The sequence below is a fragment of the Anthonomus grandis genome, chromosome 1 (assembly GCF_022605725.1).
Source record: "Anthonomus grandis grandis chromosome 1, icAntGran1.3, whole genome shotgun sequence".
Lineage (NCBI taxonomy): Eukaryota > Metazoa > Arthropoda > Insecta > Coleoptera > Curculionidae > Anthonomus > Anthonomus grandis.
The window spans coordinates 18970464-18987693 of record NC_065546.1 but is presented as its reverse complement, the minus strand read 5'-3'; the positions used below and the strand labels follow the sequence as shown (position 1 = coordinate 18987693).

The 17230-nt window shown below is 32.5% G+C and overlaps 1 protein-coding gene across 9 annotated transcripts in view; it reads right to left on the bottom strand.

Moving 5' to 3' along the window:
* LOC126750113 (transcription initiation factor TFIID subunit 4) overlaps positions 1–10092 on the bottom strand; it is a 64144-nt gene extending 54052 nt beyond the window's left edge. For 4 of the 9 annotated variants that reach the window (XM_050459625.1, XM_050459640.1, XM_050459666.1 and 1 more), the window contains exons 1-2: positions 9542–10091; positions 3807–3944 (exon numbers count right to left, since the gene is read on the bottom strand). In XM_050459625.1, coding sequence (XP_050315582.1) covers positions 3807–3944; positions 9542–10054 — 651 coding nt within the window. In that variant the 5' untranslated portion in view covers positions 10055–10091. Of the gene's footprint in view, positions 1–3806; positions 3945–9541 lie in introns of all 9 variants that reach the window. The other 5 variants (XM_050459630.1, XM_050459635.1, XM_050459647.1 and 2 more) reach the window with 2 other exon arrangements.
* Between the last annotated feature and the right edge of the window lie 7138 nt (positions 10093–17230).

Genomic DNA, 17230 nt, shown 5'->3' with positions numbered 1-17230 from the left:
CAAGTAAATGTCGATGTCTGCCCGCAGTGTCAGCATCACGCCGAAACTGCGATACGAAATAATGAGAAAATGAAGACACTTATGTGTTTTTGCCAAGAAAGCTTATACAGGGTGTTTCAGAACTATCGGATTAAACTTCTGGGGGTTGTTCAGTGCAACAGAAGAATCCATTGGAGTATAGGAACCCATGTCCGGAAATGCGTCAATACGCCACTACGGCCCTAAGACGCGTTAAAATTTATAAAAAACATTAATTACCTAAATAGGATCTGCTGCATTTATTTTTACCTTTTGTACATGATACCATAACAACAATTGTTTAAAATCAATGCTTATCAATGTCAATTCTCAATGTCATTTTTAAAAATTTTACAGCTTACAATTTTTAAACATTTATTGCTAATGGAAAACTGTACCAATCAAAATTTTACCAATCATTTGGCATACGGAGCAACAAACTGCAATGCACGAGCAGCATCGTGGTTGTATCATGAACGTTATCCCGAACGACAGCATCCTGGATACAAAAACTTTAATGCGGTTCATCGGCGGCTCGCTGAGACAGGCATGTTTAAGACCAAGATGCATGATACTGGTGTTGCTGGAACCGTAAGAACGGTCGAATTTGAAGAAGAGGTGCTTCAGCGAGTTGCCGATGAACAATCAAATAGCACACGTGACATCGCTAAGAATATGAATACGAGTAACGCTTCTGTCTGGCGGGTACTACACGAGCAACAACTCCATCCTTACCACTTCCAGAAAGTTCAAGATATGACTGCAGCCGATTATCATCCTAGAGTTCAATTTTGTCGATGGCTTCTGGATTGCACAACCAAATTTTTTACGATATGTTTTGTGGACCGATGAAGCCTCTTTCACAAGAGACGGTATTTTTAATAGTAGGAATAGCCATGTTTGGGACGAAGAAAATCCTTATGCAATTTTTCCAAGAAAACATCAGAATCGTTGGTCTGTCAACGTATGGGCAGGCATTGTTGATGATTATTTAATTGGGCCATACCTTCTACCGGAACGGTTAACAGGACCTATTTATCTGCGTTTCGTGGAGGAAGTTCTCCCAGAACTCCTTAAAAATGTTCCACTAAACGTTAGACAGCAAATGTGGTTTCATGATGGAGCGCCGGCTCACTTTGCTGTACAAGTACGCGAGTATTTGGCTCAGCGGTTTGGGCACCGTTGGATTGCCAGAGGTGGAGCAGTTTCTTGGCCTCCTAGGTCACCCGATTTAACGTCGCTCGATTTTTTCTTGTGGGGACATGTATAGTCTTTAGTCTACGAAACTCCAGTAGAATCAGAGCTAGACTTAATTGGACGAATAACAGCAGCATTTGAAATCATTCAAAACGAGGATCAAAATTTTAGTGTAGTCCGCCGAAATCATGCGGCGTTTAAATCTGTGTATTGAGGTTGGAGGAAGACATTTTGAACAATTGTTGTGTTGGTATCATATACAAAAGGTAAAAGTAAATGCATCAGATCCTATTTAGGTAATTAATATTTTTTCTAAATTTAAACTCGTCTTAAGACCGTAGTGGTGTAGTGACACATTTCCGGACATGGGTTCCTATACTCAAATGGATTCTGCTGTTGCACTGAACAACCCCTAGAAGTTTGATCCAATAGTTCTGAAACACCCTGTAGACATAATTTTAATCACGGATTCATCGTCGATTTTGCAATTACACGAATGTTAAACTATAGACTCATATAATCGTTATCGCGTAGCACCCTTTGCTTTGTGGCATTATTCAATAGTACCTACACAAAGCCGATAGTCCATTCTACTTCCACACGAGCAAACTTAAAGGTTTAGGCTAGTGGTGTATAAATATTTTAGTAGAAATAGGTTCAACTGGAAACTAATAAAAAAAGAACTTACTTGGCTCATATTGACAGAACACAAAACTGATATCCTGCTCATCCCTAGGATTGAAACAAAATTAATGCATTTTTTTAAGATTCTACTCTTAATAAGTATCAGTAGATTTTTCTAGAAATGGCACTACTACTGATAATATTTTTCACTTTTTATTGCTTAATGAAGATGAAAACCTCAAAATAAGTTTTTTATTGTTTTAAATGAAGCTCTTTGAGAGTAGACTCAGAAACTACCAAAATATGTTGTTTCTTAGTAAGCTTACTAGACTTACTGCCTCATAACTGTTGTATTTGCATTCAGTATTTTTCAATCACATTAGAAGAAATAAGATAGATGTTAATAGATACAGAGGTATCTATTAGAAATAGGCTATCCAAAAAGTAGAGTGTCAAAATGCTAAACAATAGTGATATGAATCGTTCTCGCGCATTCTTCAATCCGCAATCTGTATATTTAGATAGACAAATATTTCGTGTTTATGTAAATATTTTTACATAACCGTGAAAAATATTCATCTACTGAAGATTTACTTATAAAGTATTGAATATTTGCATTGAAAAAAAAGGGTCTCTTAGGAAGGCCGCATCGGAAATAAAAATTCTTTAATTATGGGAGTTTTGATGAATTTGGTTATGAAAATATACGGTTGGTAACGAATTATGCGATTTTTATCCGTTATATCTGTAGGATAATAAATGAACCTAATATGAGTAAATAAATGGATCCCATATCGGTTCCCAGGGTCGCTTGGCTTTTTTTCTCAGAAAAACTAAAAAAATGAACCAATTGGGTGCTAGTGGAGAAAATGTGCAGGTAAATTATCACATATTATGTGTTATAACCACCCAGCTCATATATAAGAGGTTTCAAGCTATTCTGGTTATAGCTTGCTATAGGAGTTTCAAAGATCAAAGTAATAAAAGAGAGGTTTGCAACATCATTATTTGGGGCTTCTTTAAACAATTCATTGCCAAAATGATTCAGTTATTCATATGTGTCAGAATTATTCAATGATTCAGACTATTCATATATTTTTTTTCCCAAATTTAAATAAATAGAAAAAAATTATTTCAATTTTAATGTTCTTAAAAATTCTTGTAGTTATGAAAAAAAATTATTTTTACAGTACCACTATACTGTGTCGTTAATAGACAACATAGCAAAAATTCTTAGTGATTATATAATATCTTTGCAACTCATATCAATAAAATTTCAAATAAATTATATTTTTAACAGGATCTATTGTAGTGTTATAATTAAATGCATTGTTTTAGTTTTCATGATTTATTCCAGTTTATGATAAGACTGCAATTGAAAAGGTAGTTAAAAAAGATATGCATAAACTCAAAATAATGCTTAAATGTGCATAATATAGCTACTAACATGATGATAAAGAATGGTTTATATGTTTTCCACCAAACTTTCATAAAAAACTTTAAAATTGTAATTTGTGTTTTTTTCATGGCTGCAAAATATATATTAAAAAATAAATAGATTAAATTTCTTAGTAGACACTTAGTTTAAAAAGATTCATTTAACTTTAAGCATCACTGTATTTGATCTATAGAAAAGTCGTAGGATTATATATAGGAACAGGTAAAATTGAAAATAGGAAAAAGGTTCAATAAGGTCTAAAAGATTTTTATTGAGAATGTAGTTAGTAAACAGGGAATGCATGAACTTACATTGGTTAATTGTTGTTAGAGTTGTAAAAGACATGCAGTTACAATTATTACTTTCATCAGACATATATTAAAAGAATAATAGGAACTGCATATATATTGGACAAAATTATTATTAAGTGTGTAGGAAACAACAATGCTAAACTATGAAATTAATGCACTTAAATACCAAAATTTCTCACTATGCATATATGAAAGAAATCATAGATATATGTACATACATTATTTGCTTGTTGGACTGCATTGACAGGCACTGTGACTAGTCCTGGGGTTCCCCCAGGATTGTTAGTTTTTAGTACTATAGTTGGAGGCTTTTGGACTGGAACTTGTGAAATGTTTGAGTTTGGTGTGCCAAGAACCTAAAATATAAAAAAATAATTACTTTTGGATTAATAGATACTGAGAAATTTATGAGTTTCATATACCCACTGATTAAATAATCTCTGCAAAATCAATAACATTTTTGATTTTAAAATAACATTTTTACAAACAAATTAATTTTTAAAGATGAAAGATTTCATAAAGGAGTAGACCAATATTATTTTCTCTGATTAGTCAAACAAATGATTAATATTGTAGTTTTAATGCTATTTTCCTTTATTGATCAAAATATAAAAAATTGCAAATGACTTATCTTGTTATCCTTTCTTATTGTCAAATTGATTAACTTAAAATAATGGTATGATAAATAAATGATTTTTGGAATCAGTGCTTTTGAGATTATATATGTTTGTTCTGTATCTATGTTTGTGCTGTATATATGTTTGTTCTTTTGTCCAGTAAAATAGTAGTTTACTGAACTTTCTTTAAACAAAATATACAAGCAAGAGAGATAAATTTTAAATGCTTTATGAAAATTGCTTTACAGTATTGTCTAGATATCTTTATTGAATGAATTGCAATAAAGTTACATACAAATAAATTACAGAGATACATATTTAGTGCATATGTATCTCAATGGAGATGTGAACAATTAGTTCACACAATTCACTCAACACAACAAATTAATTCACTCCACTCTAACAATAAATTAATTTTTTGTTTAACAAAGCCAATCAAAGGCTTGAAAAACATATTCATTAATATAAATATAATTATGAATTGTCAGACATTATATTTTAAGGAGACCAAACAGCTTTAAATTATTTGAACAGTCATTTACAGGTCTCATTGACTTTGTATATGTCCAGTTTTGCAAATTTCAAAATTTTGATATGTGCTATAAATAGAAATATACCAGGTTTTGGAGAAAGATAATGTGGCTTACAAAGGATGCAAGAAAAATTATTTGATTAACCTATTATGAGTAAATATTGAAATCTGTCTAATAGTAATAGAAACATATTATCCATTTCTTTCTCCAAGAAACCAAAAAACCACAAAAAAAATAAAACAAAAGTAAAAACTCAAAGTCAGGGTCTCATTAAACATATATATAATTTTTCTTTTATTTTTAAAAAGCTACATGTGTTTTGCTCCTATCAGAGCATCATCAGGCCCAGACATAAACCTACATAGATTACATTAGAACTAATGATGATGCTCAGATAGAAGCAAATCGAAACTATTCAAAAATTTTGAAAATGATATAGGTGTTTAATGAGACTCTGACTTGGACCTTTTACTTTTGTTTTGATTTTGTCTAATAGTAATATGAAAAAAAATGTAGAGTCACTCTCATTGCAAATTTCACTTTCTTGTTTTCTGTCAATTGTTAAAAAAGTGTTTCACAATATCCAACCCACTTGTACTGCAACACTGCTTATAGCTCTTAAGTAATTTCTCAACTCATAAGATACACTTTTTGTCAATTAACACATGCCTACATTTTTTTTAAATAAATCAATGATTCTAGAAATTACTTGAAACGTTTGGTGTGCCCAATAGTAATGTCATCTAACTTCATTTTGAGATTTTTTCCTGAATATATTCAATGATCAACCTATCCTCTAAAAAATAATTTAAAAAAATAGGAGCTACATAAAATTGACTAGAATTGTAACAAGTTGTTATATAGAACTGTACTGTCAACATTTTTCATAACAAGATGTATGTAAAACATTGTCAAAGATCAAGGGTCTAAAGCAAAAAGTATTAGAATTATTGGTCCTGCGGTAGTGCTTAAGGATTAAGGGGTATTAAATAGAATTAGAATTACCCAATGGGATGCCATTTAATCCCCCCATCAATGGTAGTCTTGCAATTGGTATATATTATTTAAACAAAATTAGAAATGAAAAGGTTTTCAGACTATATGTTGCACTGGCACAATATGGATGGATTATCCTCCTTTCCTTAAAGGTATGGATTTAAAAAATTAGTTTAACTGAAATAAAATGTATGGTGAACATAATTAAGGAAATTTAGTTACACCACACAGGTTTTTTTAAATGAAATAACAGTTTAAGGAAGCACACACCAAGTGATGACATATAGCAATTGTATAAAGCAGCTTTGCAGTAATAATATTTAAAATTTGGTGATTTTATAGAAACATTAACAGTACTCAACAAAGCTTAAAAGTTTGTCAAACCAAAATTCCTTTATCTTAAATTGCATTTACTCTGCCAAGTGTTATATTTTATTGAATAAAAAAATAGCATATTATTTCAATATGTGTTAAAAAACATATCAAATAATTTAAAATCAGTATGCTATTCCCCTTTCTCAAAAAGCATAACATATTTAACACTTCCAAGTGGTTTTCAAGATGTTTTTGCAAAAGGACAAACGATTCTAAATTTCAGGTACCTAAAAAATTACACCTTAGTATTAATGTGGGTGATTGTGCTACTGTGATCTTTTAAGGTCTACTGTTGTATAGTCCACAGAAGCTTGCTGAAAAGGTTGGCAGAAAACAACTATATATAATAAACTCCTGGACAAAATTATTGCACCACTTGATTTTTAGAGATTTAAGATAAAAAAATAAGCAAACTTATAAGCATTGTTAACTATGCATTATTAATTAACAAAAACAATTATATTCTATTTAACAAAACGAGATTTAAGCAACTAAATTCAATACAAGGAAAAGCATCGATTTTCACTAACTTCAATTTTGATACAAAAATAAAACAATAGACCTATAATGAATTCTTAATAATGTGTATTGCCACCTCTAGCTGCAATGACCGCTTGAAGTCTTCGCAGCATTCCTCGTATCAAATTATGAAAACTTTCCTGCGAATGTATTCTCACTCCTCACGAGCAGCATGTTCCATGATAAAGCATAAACATAGTTTTTGTCCAGTTCTGCTTTTTATATGAGAAAAGATATTATAACTGTTTTAACTGATATTTATTTTTATTTAAATTTTCTTGACAAAATAATTAGTGGTGCGATAATTTTGTCCAGGAGTTTATAATAAGTTCTCTATATAATATTCTATAGAAAACATAATTCATATATATATACAGGGTATTACAAAATTCAGTGCTCAAAATGTGTGTGTATACTAAAATGCTCCCCCTCAGAGCTACAGCCCGGGCAAATCACTTGAAGAAAATTGATTATCTGGAACACTGATTACAGTTATACATACAATCTTTTGAAAGTGCTTTTTTTAATTTTTTTGACAATCTAAAATTATTGTTTCTGGCATTTTTTAGTTATAATTAATTTGATTTGACAAAAATTAAAGCAGTTACAGCCCACTTTTTTTTTCTAATTTGATATATAATCTATTTATTTATTTATTAACGGTATCCACCAATTTTACAAAAAAAAAATGCAAAAGATACTAATATTAATACAACTTAAGCTAGATAATAGTAAGACATAAATCAATGTTACAAATTAATTTAAAGAAACCTGTTAAAGTCACAAATCACTAATTAATTTGAGAGAACTCCTAAAACTGCTAAAAGAAACATGCAAGTCAAGACTATACCTATCGAAAGAATGTTGCATTCTAGTTATAGGATTGTGCTGTCCATAAGAACTACTATCAAAATCTATATAGAAGAGTTTTTTCAGTCTAGTCAATTTCTGCACATGAAAATTCAGCCTATTTAAAAGATAATCACAGTCAGTCATGCCAGATATTAATTTAAAAATAAAACAAAAGTCTGAAGAAATCGAGTTTAATGATGCTCCTCTTTTGTTTATCAGGCATTTTCACAAAAATGTTTAATTGTACTGAAAAAATGCTTGAAACCAAAATTTCAGATGCAAGATTTTTAAATGTCTTATTGGAAACATAAGATAGAGGCCATCAGATGGGAAAAGTGCTCTGAATCCTCCTCTAATATTAGATTTACTTCATTTTTGGTATGGAGAATGTAAAGAGCCTCCCGAAAATGGTGACTTATAAGTTCTTAGGAAATTTGATGCAGACTGTAGTCACAGTTCCAAATAATTCATTTTTATCAATCAATTGGCATGGGCAGTATATTTGAGGAGGAGCATTTTAGGACATGTTTATAAGAAAAAAGTCTTATTTTGACTCCAATAATGAATGAATGAATGAATTTTGTAACACCCTGTATAATATATATATCAAACATATTTCGAGCTCTCACTAAATACCTTTTCCAATTCTCCATTTGACTTTCATGAAAAGGTTTTTTATTTATGACAGTAAAATAAGTTAATCACCTACCCCTCATAATAAGGCAGATCAATAATTACAAGATATTGCAGGATTAAGGTTAGAAGGTTGCTGATCTTATTAGATATTTATTGGACTGATAACCTTTGAAATTATAGGTTCAGTACATGTACATTGTACATGAATATTATATATGTCTCTGGAAATTATGTATTTCTATTCACTTTTTAGCATTAAAGCTACTTTTGCACATTTTATTATTGTTTATTTAACATATACGACAGATTTGGCTCTAATTCTATCAGACTGAAAAGATTTGTTAGAGTCTTAAGGATGAAGTGATAAAGATCAAAACTTCAATTAAAATATATGAATTCATATAATATAAATATAAGTCACTTATAAGGACTCAATATTTTGTTTGCTATGTAAGTGACAGATACCCAATTCAACTTTTTGCCACTTATTGTTTTAAGGTGAGAAAATCAAAGTTAAATACCAATGAATATAAATGTCAACAAATTAAAGATGTTTGTCTTCTTAAATTAGTAACATATTTATATTTTTCTGATAACTAAATAATGTAAATTTAATTTTTTTTTAGGTATATGTCATTTTTATGATCCAATCATTTTTTTTCACATTTTTTTACTACTGTTTATGTATGTACTTTGTGGTTTAAGTTTATTATTTTTGAAGGTTTTGTTGATTTTCGACAACTAAACAGATTTATAAGTAAAATTATATTTTCATGCAAATTATAAAAAATAAAAATTGTTAGAATTTACAATGCTACTGAAAGTGTCTCAAACCTCAATTTTTAATAGATGTACAGTATTCAGGAAGAATTGTTTTTTTTTAAAAAGTTTGCTTAGTGCTTGGAATTAGAAACAAATAGAAATGAAATCCTAAATTTATATTTTAATAAGAAGATATTAAAGCCAAGAATTGTGTACCTTAAAAATAGAACCTGATAAAAATATCAAAGGTGCATCAAATATGAGTTTCCCAAGATTTTTCCTTTTTTTAAACAAGAACACACAAACTGAAATATTGTTTTCCTGCAATAGAAAAAAATTTTAATTGGTTTACAAACTGTCACAGAACAGGTGACTTGACATCTGTCAAAATTTGTTTTGTTTTGCAACAAAACAAAAAGTGGCCTTTTTGGTTTTTTTTTTTAGGGTTATAATCCCAGGAATAATCTATCTTAGTTAAAGTTTCACTTTGTGCTCAGAAATTATATAGGGCTCGAAAATTATCACCAGTTTGAAGCTTGCTCGAGATGTTCAATATTATTATGCTTGCTGTCAATTTAAGAACAACGTTTTTAGCACTTAACTCATTTCAGGGACAACACTTAATGAGTAAAACCACCCCCCATATAACTAGAGAAAACGAACCGTCTGTGGTGACATCCCGATGGTGCCATTAGGAATCTGGCCCTGGGGCCTCTGCTGCATAACAGCGGGACCTTGTTGACCCCCCATCACTTGTCCTCCTTGAGAATAAACTATTTTCACCCCTTCAGGGGGCTTTTGATCAATTTGTTGCTGCTGTAAGGTATACGGAGACGTTATCGCGGTAGGCTGCGAAGCGTTCATGAACGCGTTATTCATTTGTTTATCGACCGCACTTGAAACACTATTACTATTATTAGTCGTAATAATCGAATCACCGTTGGCCATCGTTCCATGTTTCTGCTGCTGTTGTTGTGGGGCCTGTGGCTGTACCGTCGTGCCGCCGTTCGAAATGGGGCTGTTTACGTGGTTCTGTTGTAGAATCGAGTTTTGGGGCTGTGTGTGGGGAACCGCCGCGGTTCCTAACTGGTTCTCTAGAGAGCCCACGAGCGCGTTCACGGCCGATTCGTCGACGTCCGTATTCAGAGCTTCCTCGAGAAACTTTGCGGACGCCATTTTCCGAGACCGAACTGAAGATAAATGATATACGCATGTGCATTTGCTCGTGGATGCGACGCTACGTTGCCACGTATATTTCGCCAAGTTTCTGGGTTAAATAAGATTAAAGGTTTTTTAGTCTCTACTAAATTTACAAATATGTTTAATTTACATTTTGTTAGAACAAAAATACTAAATATTGGGGATTTTAAGTTTCTAATTTAATTTTTAGCTAGCTGAACGGTTATTACGAGACCCGGAATTGGACAAGCCATTGAGACTGGAACTCTGAATAGGGTCTGTCTAATGTTTCAAATTGAAAATATGTTTTATTCTTCTAAACATTCGTTGTTGTGAACAAAGCTGTATACGAAAAAATAAAAGTCGATGAGATCGATCAACAAAAAAATATATGAAATATACACACAAAAATAAAATGAAGTGCTGATACAACCTAAACCTAAAAAAACACAAACTTCCACCAGTAGGAACCTAAATACTTTAAAAAGAATCATTACAATATTCTTCAATATCTAAATAGGGTCTTACAACAAGCAATTTCCTGACTGCCCTTTTAAATCTATTACCCTGACAAATCTTATTCTGATAGACAAATGTTTAAAAAGTTGACGACTATAACCGATTTTAGGCGAATAACCAAAGCGTTTTGGTTCTTACCAATTTTCGATTGGTATTTACCAAAACGTTTAGCTGCTGTTGGTTTTTAAAAAGTGACGTCATCAATCTACTGTCAAAGTTGTCACCAACATTAGCGGTAAATACCCAACTGCCTATTAGTTTTTCATTTTTGGTTAAATGGTTATTTAAAATGCGAAAACATCATAAGAAATGAGAATGCAGCACACAAATAAAGTTATTTTTGTTTATTTTTTACTATTTATAATGAATAAACACTGATTAAACCAAAACGTTTACCCGAAAACAAGTTATGACGTCAATGTAGTTGCTTGGCGTGTAAAAACCAAGTATAACCGCGGTAATTACCAATAAATTGTGGTTATCCGCCTAAAATCGGTTTATTATAAGCAACAGAGTCATGCACAAGGACTGATCTGAAAATGGGCAATGCAAAGGCACCCTATGGATCTGCCTTGTGGAGTGAAAAGACAAATCCTGACTCAAACTGCCACCATAGATCTTTGTATTAAAGATACCGTTTCAAGTATAAAGAAACAGGGCAATATGAAATAAAATTTTGTCCGCAACAAAGAGAGAATTTCATGAATGTGTAGCTTTGGCTTTAGTCATGTACCTAATTGCCCTTTTTGCAACACGAATAATGTATGCATTTACTATTTAGAGCAAGAAGCCAAAAAACATATGCCTACCGTAAATGGAACTCAATTAACGCAAAATATGCCTGTTTAGTTGTACCTTTATCTAACTCATTGGAGATTATCCTTACTGCAAAGCAGTTTGATGCAAGATCTCTACCCAGTTGTTTAATATATTGTTAAAACTTTAGTTTATTATCTATTTTAATGTCTAAGAATTTAATATCTGATATAGTGATTAACAATTGGCTTTCTAAGTAAACTATAGTCGAAATTATACCCATTTGTAGTTACGTCATCCAGGTGAGAAAAAACGTATGGCGTAGATATTTTTGCCAATCAATATTAGGTTAAAAACTTTACCATCGCCTTCAGAAATTAATAGTCTGCTATGTATTTTTATACGTTCAGAAATTAACAAATGATTTATTTTAGCAGCATATTATTATATTTTTATATTCGTGTATATACTTTCATTCCCAAAAAATTTAAAAAAATCTTCTAGTATTTATTGTATTATTAACAAACTTAACAATTAACAAATATTATTATAATTAATCATAAATAATGGGACATAAACAACAAATCCGAAACGGAATTGCACTTTGAGGAATTGAGAATCTGATAGAGCGAGCCGCAGATGCAACAAAATTGAGTACAACAACGATCGCAAATATAAAGAAGAATGGGTTAAAACCAAATCAGGATTACGCTGCTCATATATTTTCCAAGCAAAAGACCGCAAAAACCAAATCTACAACATATTTGAAAAGTAGAATTCGGCACGAGCAGTAGAGAATAAAATTTTCTAGAACAAAAAAAGCTTAATCAATCTCGTCAGTATTGTCAGAGTCAGAACTGAAATCAGAGATATTGTCTTCGTCATCGTCGTCTTCGTCAGTCGTAATCACAAGTGGCAGAATGTCATAGGCATCACACACTTGTATTGCCTCCCAAGCCTTTTTAATTACCTTTTCTGTATGAAAAACATATTTTTGCCAATGATTTATAGAAATTTCGTTAATTACCCTTTCCCATGTAGTTAGAACTTCTGAAAGTGACCCCTTAAAATTGGAAATATATTGATCATATTTTCGTTTACATTCTGACCATACCATTTCAATTGCATTAAACTGGCAATGATATGGTAGCAGTCGCAAAATTTTGTGTCCTAAAGGTTTAGCATATTCATCAAGGAAGTACTTTTTTTCACTAGGGCAGTTTCTGCGTGCAATACTCTATATTTTATCTTTCATGGCTTTTTCTGGAAAGCCAATATTCAACCATTCGGTCAGTCTCTGCTTTATCCAAGAGTTTCTCGGGATTTCTTCTAATAAACCAGAGTGGTAACTTGCATTGTCCATGATTATAAATGACTTTGGGGGAAGATTTGGAGCCAGCTGAGCCAGCTTTTAAACCAGTTTTCGAAGTTTTTCTTGTTCATATTGTCATGATAATCTCCCGTCTTTAATCCACTCTTGAATATTAAATTTGCACCCTTGATGAAGCCATCTTTGGTTCCGGTGTGGACCACGATATAACGATGACTGTTAAGGTTTACGTTAATTAAAACACCTGAATCGTTTTTGACAGACAGAATAAACGTCACGTTGTTGTCAACGACGAACTAACGCCGTCAAATAAGCCCTCCACTTTCTTTACACATTAAGTGCAATTCTAAAATAAAGAAGTGGTTCACGATGGACTTGTTTGTTTAATTCAACTATAAAAAAATACAGTCCACAAACAACCCTTGCTGTTCCCAGCAGCAGAGACACTACACAATTTGGTGATCCAGCAGCGGAGCAGCAACAAAATATTTTTTGGTCGCATCGAGCGGATTTCAAGATTTTCCGGCGATACAATTACAATTTGGGAGGTCAGTAGCCACAACAGGTGAAGACAAATACCAAGGCCGCCTCTACAACGTCAACAAACAATTTGCAAGACAAAGGGACAATTTACCCATAAGTATCCTTTTTAAACAAAACCAGGGATTGGAGGTAAGCCTTTATTCATCACTTGGTCAATCACGGGAAAAGAAGTGCTCCTGTAATATCGGATTGCAGTTCAAGCTGAGTGGCTTCGCCCGCATTAATGTATTGAACATATATATACAATAGTCAGTAATTAGTGTTAAAAGAGGCGTTAATACTTTTAATTAATCGCATTTCAATTCATATATTACGTAATCAAGTGTCGTCATAGTCATCGTCGTCGTTCATACCCACTACTGCATTCCAAAATTCACATGTATTCATAATGAAGTGTTATTTTAGAATTTAATGTACATAGTTTCAATCAGCTACATTCATATTTACATTATATTTATCTTATCGCATATAGGCTAAATCTTAGCATATACAATTAGAATTTGTAAAGAAGTTCTAATAGTGCAATTCTGTCATATTAGCAAATTTGTGTCAGAGTACAAAATACATATCTTTGTAATTCATTTGGATCCTCAAGGGCTGCTCATTTTTCACACCTCTTATATTTCTTTGGGAAATTGAGCACATTTTTAAACTAAAACAAACCTTGTCGAGTTTTTCATAATGGCACCAAGAAAAGGAGCAAAGGGTGGAAACGAGTTAGATGAAGATGAAACACTACCCCGAATTCAAAATCTAGTAAGAAAGAAGGGTATGATTAGTTCAAAATTATCACGTTTATTAAACTATTTTAATTCTTCAAAGGAAAGTGCTAATCCATCAACAATTCTTGAAATTGAATTGAGATTGAAAGAAATAGAAACAAAATTGCTCACAGAGTTTTCAGATATTCATTTTGAACTCGAAGGTTTAGATCCTGATAATTTCACTGAACAGGACCTAAATGATTTTGAAACTTTATATTTTAAAACAATTGCTGATATTAAACAATTTATTTCAATTAAAACAACTTCAAGTGATCAGCAAGTTATACACGATGAATCCATTCATTCTTCACTACCCTATATTACATCCTTACAACGTCAGGTCTCTATTAAAAGGAAAAACACAAAATTGCCTGTCATTGAATTGCCTAAGTTTTCTGGCCAATATGATAAGTGGCTAGAATTCAGGGATTTATACACTTCTCTAGTTCACAAAAATAATTGCCTTGAGCCAATCGAGAAATTTCAATATTTAAAGGCTACACTAGAGGGTGCGGCAGCACAATCAATTCAGGCTATTAACATCACAAATGAAAACTATGATTTAGCATGGGACATTCTTTGTCAAAGATTTGAAAACAAAAGATTAATAGTGCATAATCACATTAAATCCTTATTCAATATTTATGATATAAGACCGGATTCTGCCAATTCATTTCGCAATGTACTAGACATTATTTCGAAAAATATGCGCTCTCTTAACAATTTAGGTGTTATAACGAACTCTTGGGATCCATTAATCATATATTTAGTAACCAGTAAGCTAGATGTTGAGTCAATCCGGGAATGGGAACAATCAGGCTTCGCTGAAGAACTGCCCTCTTTGGCAGAATTATATGATTTCCTGTCATCTCGTGCAGATTTCTTAGATAAGGTAGCAATGCACAAGGGTAAACCACGCAAAACCTTCATTGTCAATCAACCGTCAACTCATCAGAGTTCTAGCTTATGTTGTTTTTATTGTAAACAACAGCATGCAATCTATCATTGTCCTAAATTTACTGCTCTTTCAGTAGATCAGAGATGGTCTACAATTAAATCACAAAAATTATGTGTTAATTGTTTGCGCAGTGGCCACAAACTAGATAAATGTCGGTATGGTCATTGTAGACATTGTAAACAACGGCATAATTCATTACTTCATAAACAGCAACCTTTAATTCCAGTTGAAGATGGCCACCTTGTTTCAAGTAAGGAAACTACTCAAGGTCAAGTTGCCTTATATAATTCAACTAAGAGTCAAATCTTACTAGCCACAGCAGTGGTGCAAGTTTTCGATATTCATGGTAAAGGGCATTCATGCAGAGCCCTCCTAGACAATGCTTCAATGTCTAATTTTGTATCCCAAGATTTTGTGAATAAATTAGGCATAACACAATACAAAATTAATTCCTCAATCCTAGGAATTGGGCATTCAGTGTCTAATATTAACAAATCATGTCGAGTCAAATTCAAGTCTTGTTATAACAACTTCAATGTTTCATTAGATTGTTTAGTCATTCCAGAAATCACAGGTGATTTACCTAACACATATTTCAATCCAGAATTTCTAGATATTCCAACTAACTATCATTTAGCTGATCCAGCATTCTTTGAGCCCAATCACGTTGACTTACTTATTGGAGCTCAAGTATTTTGGGATATTATTTCTGCGGAACGCATTACTTTAGGCCCCAATAAGCCTATTCTGCAGAATAGCAAATTGGGTTGGTTGGTGTCAGGTCCCATAGGCATTCCTAACTCATCAAAGAATACCCTTTGTCATTTCTCAAAAACCTTAGATATTCAAAATCAGTTGCAAAAGTTTTGGGAAATTGAAGAGGTTTCAACCTCATCGCCAATCCTTTCAGAAGAAGAACTCTTAGCAGAGAAACATTTTATCGAAAATGTTGAGAGAGATTCAGATGGCAGATTCATTGTAGGGATACCACTAAAGAAGTCTTTAGAAGTCTTGGGTGATACAAAGGTTCAAGCAACACAACAATTTTTATCCTTAGAGAGAAAATTACATAAAAATCCGAAGTTGAAGCAAATGTATCAGGAATTTATGTCCGAGTATCAAAGTTTAAATCATATGTCACCATTTATACCTTCTAATGATCAAATTTGTTATTTTTCTCCCCATCACGGTGTGCTACGTGAGAAAAGTCAAACTACCAAGCTCAGAGTCGTCTTCAATAGTTCGTTTCCAAGCACTACTGGTTTATCTTACAATTCAATTCAAATGGTTGGGCCAGTAGTTCAGGACGATTTAGTTTCTATAATCTTAAGATTTCGACAGCATCAAATCGTTTTTTCAGCAGATGTTTGCAAGATGTATAGGCAAATACAGGTAAAGCAAGAGTTTCGCCCTTTACAATTAATTTTATGGCGAAGTGATCCAAAGGATGATCTAAAGATTTTCGCTTTAAACACTGTTACATATGGTACGGCTAGTGCCCCTTTCTTAGCCACACGGTGTCTTAAGCAGTTAGCATTAGATCACATCTCATCATACCCTCAGGCATCAAAAATCATAAGTAAGAATTTCTACGTTGATGATTTGCTCGCAGGAGCAGACTCAGTGGAAGATGCAACTCGGTTATGCCTCGAAATTTCCTCAATTTTAAAGTCAGCATGTTTTGACTTACGAAAATGGAAGTCCAACAGCAAAGATCTTTTATCAAACCTTGCACATGGAAGTTGTACTCCTGATCATTTCTTCGGGTCTTCAGAAACAAACAAAACCTTGGGCATGTTTTGGTCTTGTGAAACAGATAACCTTTCATTTCATATCGATATCCCCTCAAAAGTTGGGCAATTCTCAAAACGACTTATTTTGTCCGAAGTGGCAAAGATTTTTGATCCCCTTGGTCTCTTAAGTCCAGTTGTCATTAAAGCGAAAATACTTCTACAGATTTTATGGACACTAAAACTTTCATGGGACGAACCAGTTCCAGTTGACATAGCCAAGAAGTGGTTACATTTCAGATCGCAACTGTTTAATTTAAATAAATTACAAATTTCAAGATGTATTTCAGTAAAAAATCCAGTCACTGTTCAACTCCATGGATTTTCGGATGCATCAAATAGTGCATATGGAGCATGTATCTATGTTCGAACTGTGGACGAATATAATAAAGTTCATGTCGAACTTCTTACATCCAAAACTAGGGTAGCGCCACTCAAATCTTTAAGCATTCCAAGATTGGAATTATGTGGCACTTTACTTTTGGCACAACTCTATATTAAGGTCAAATCTTC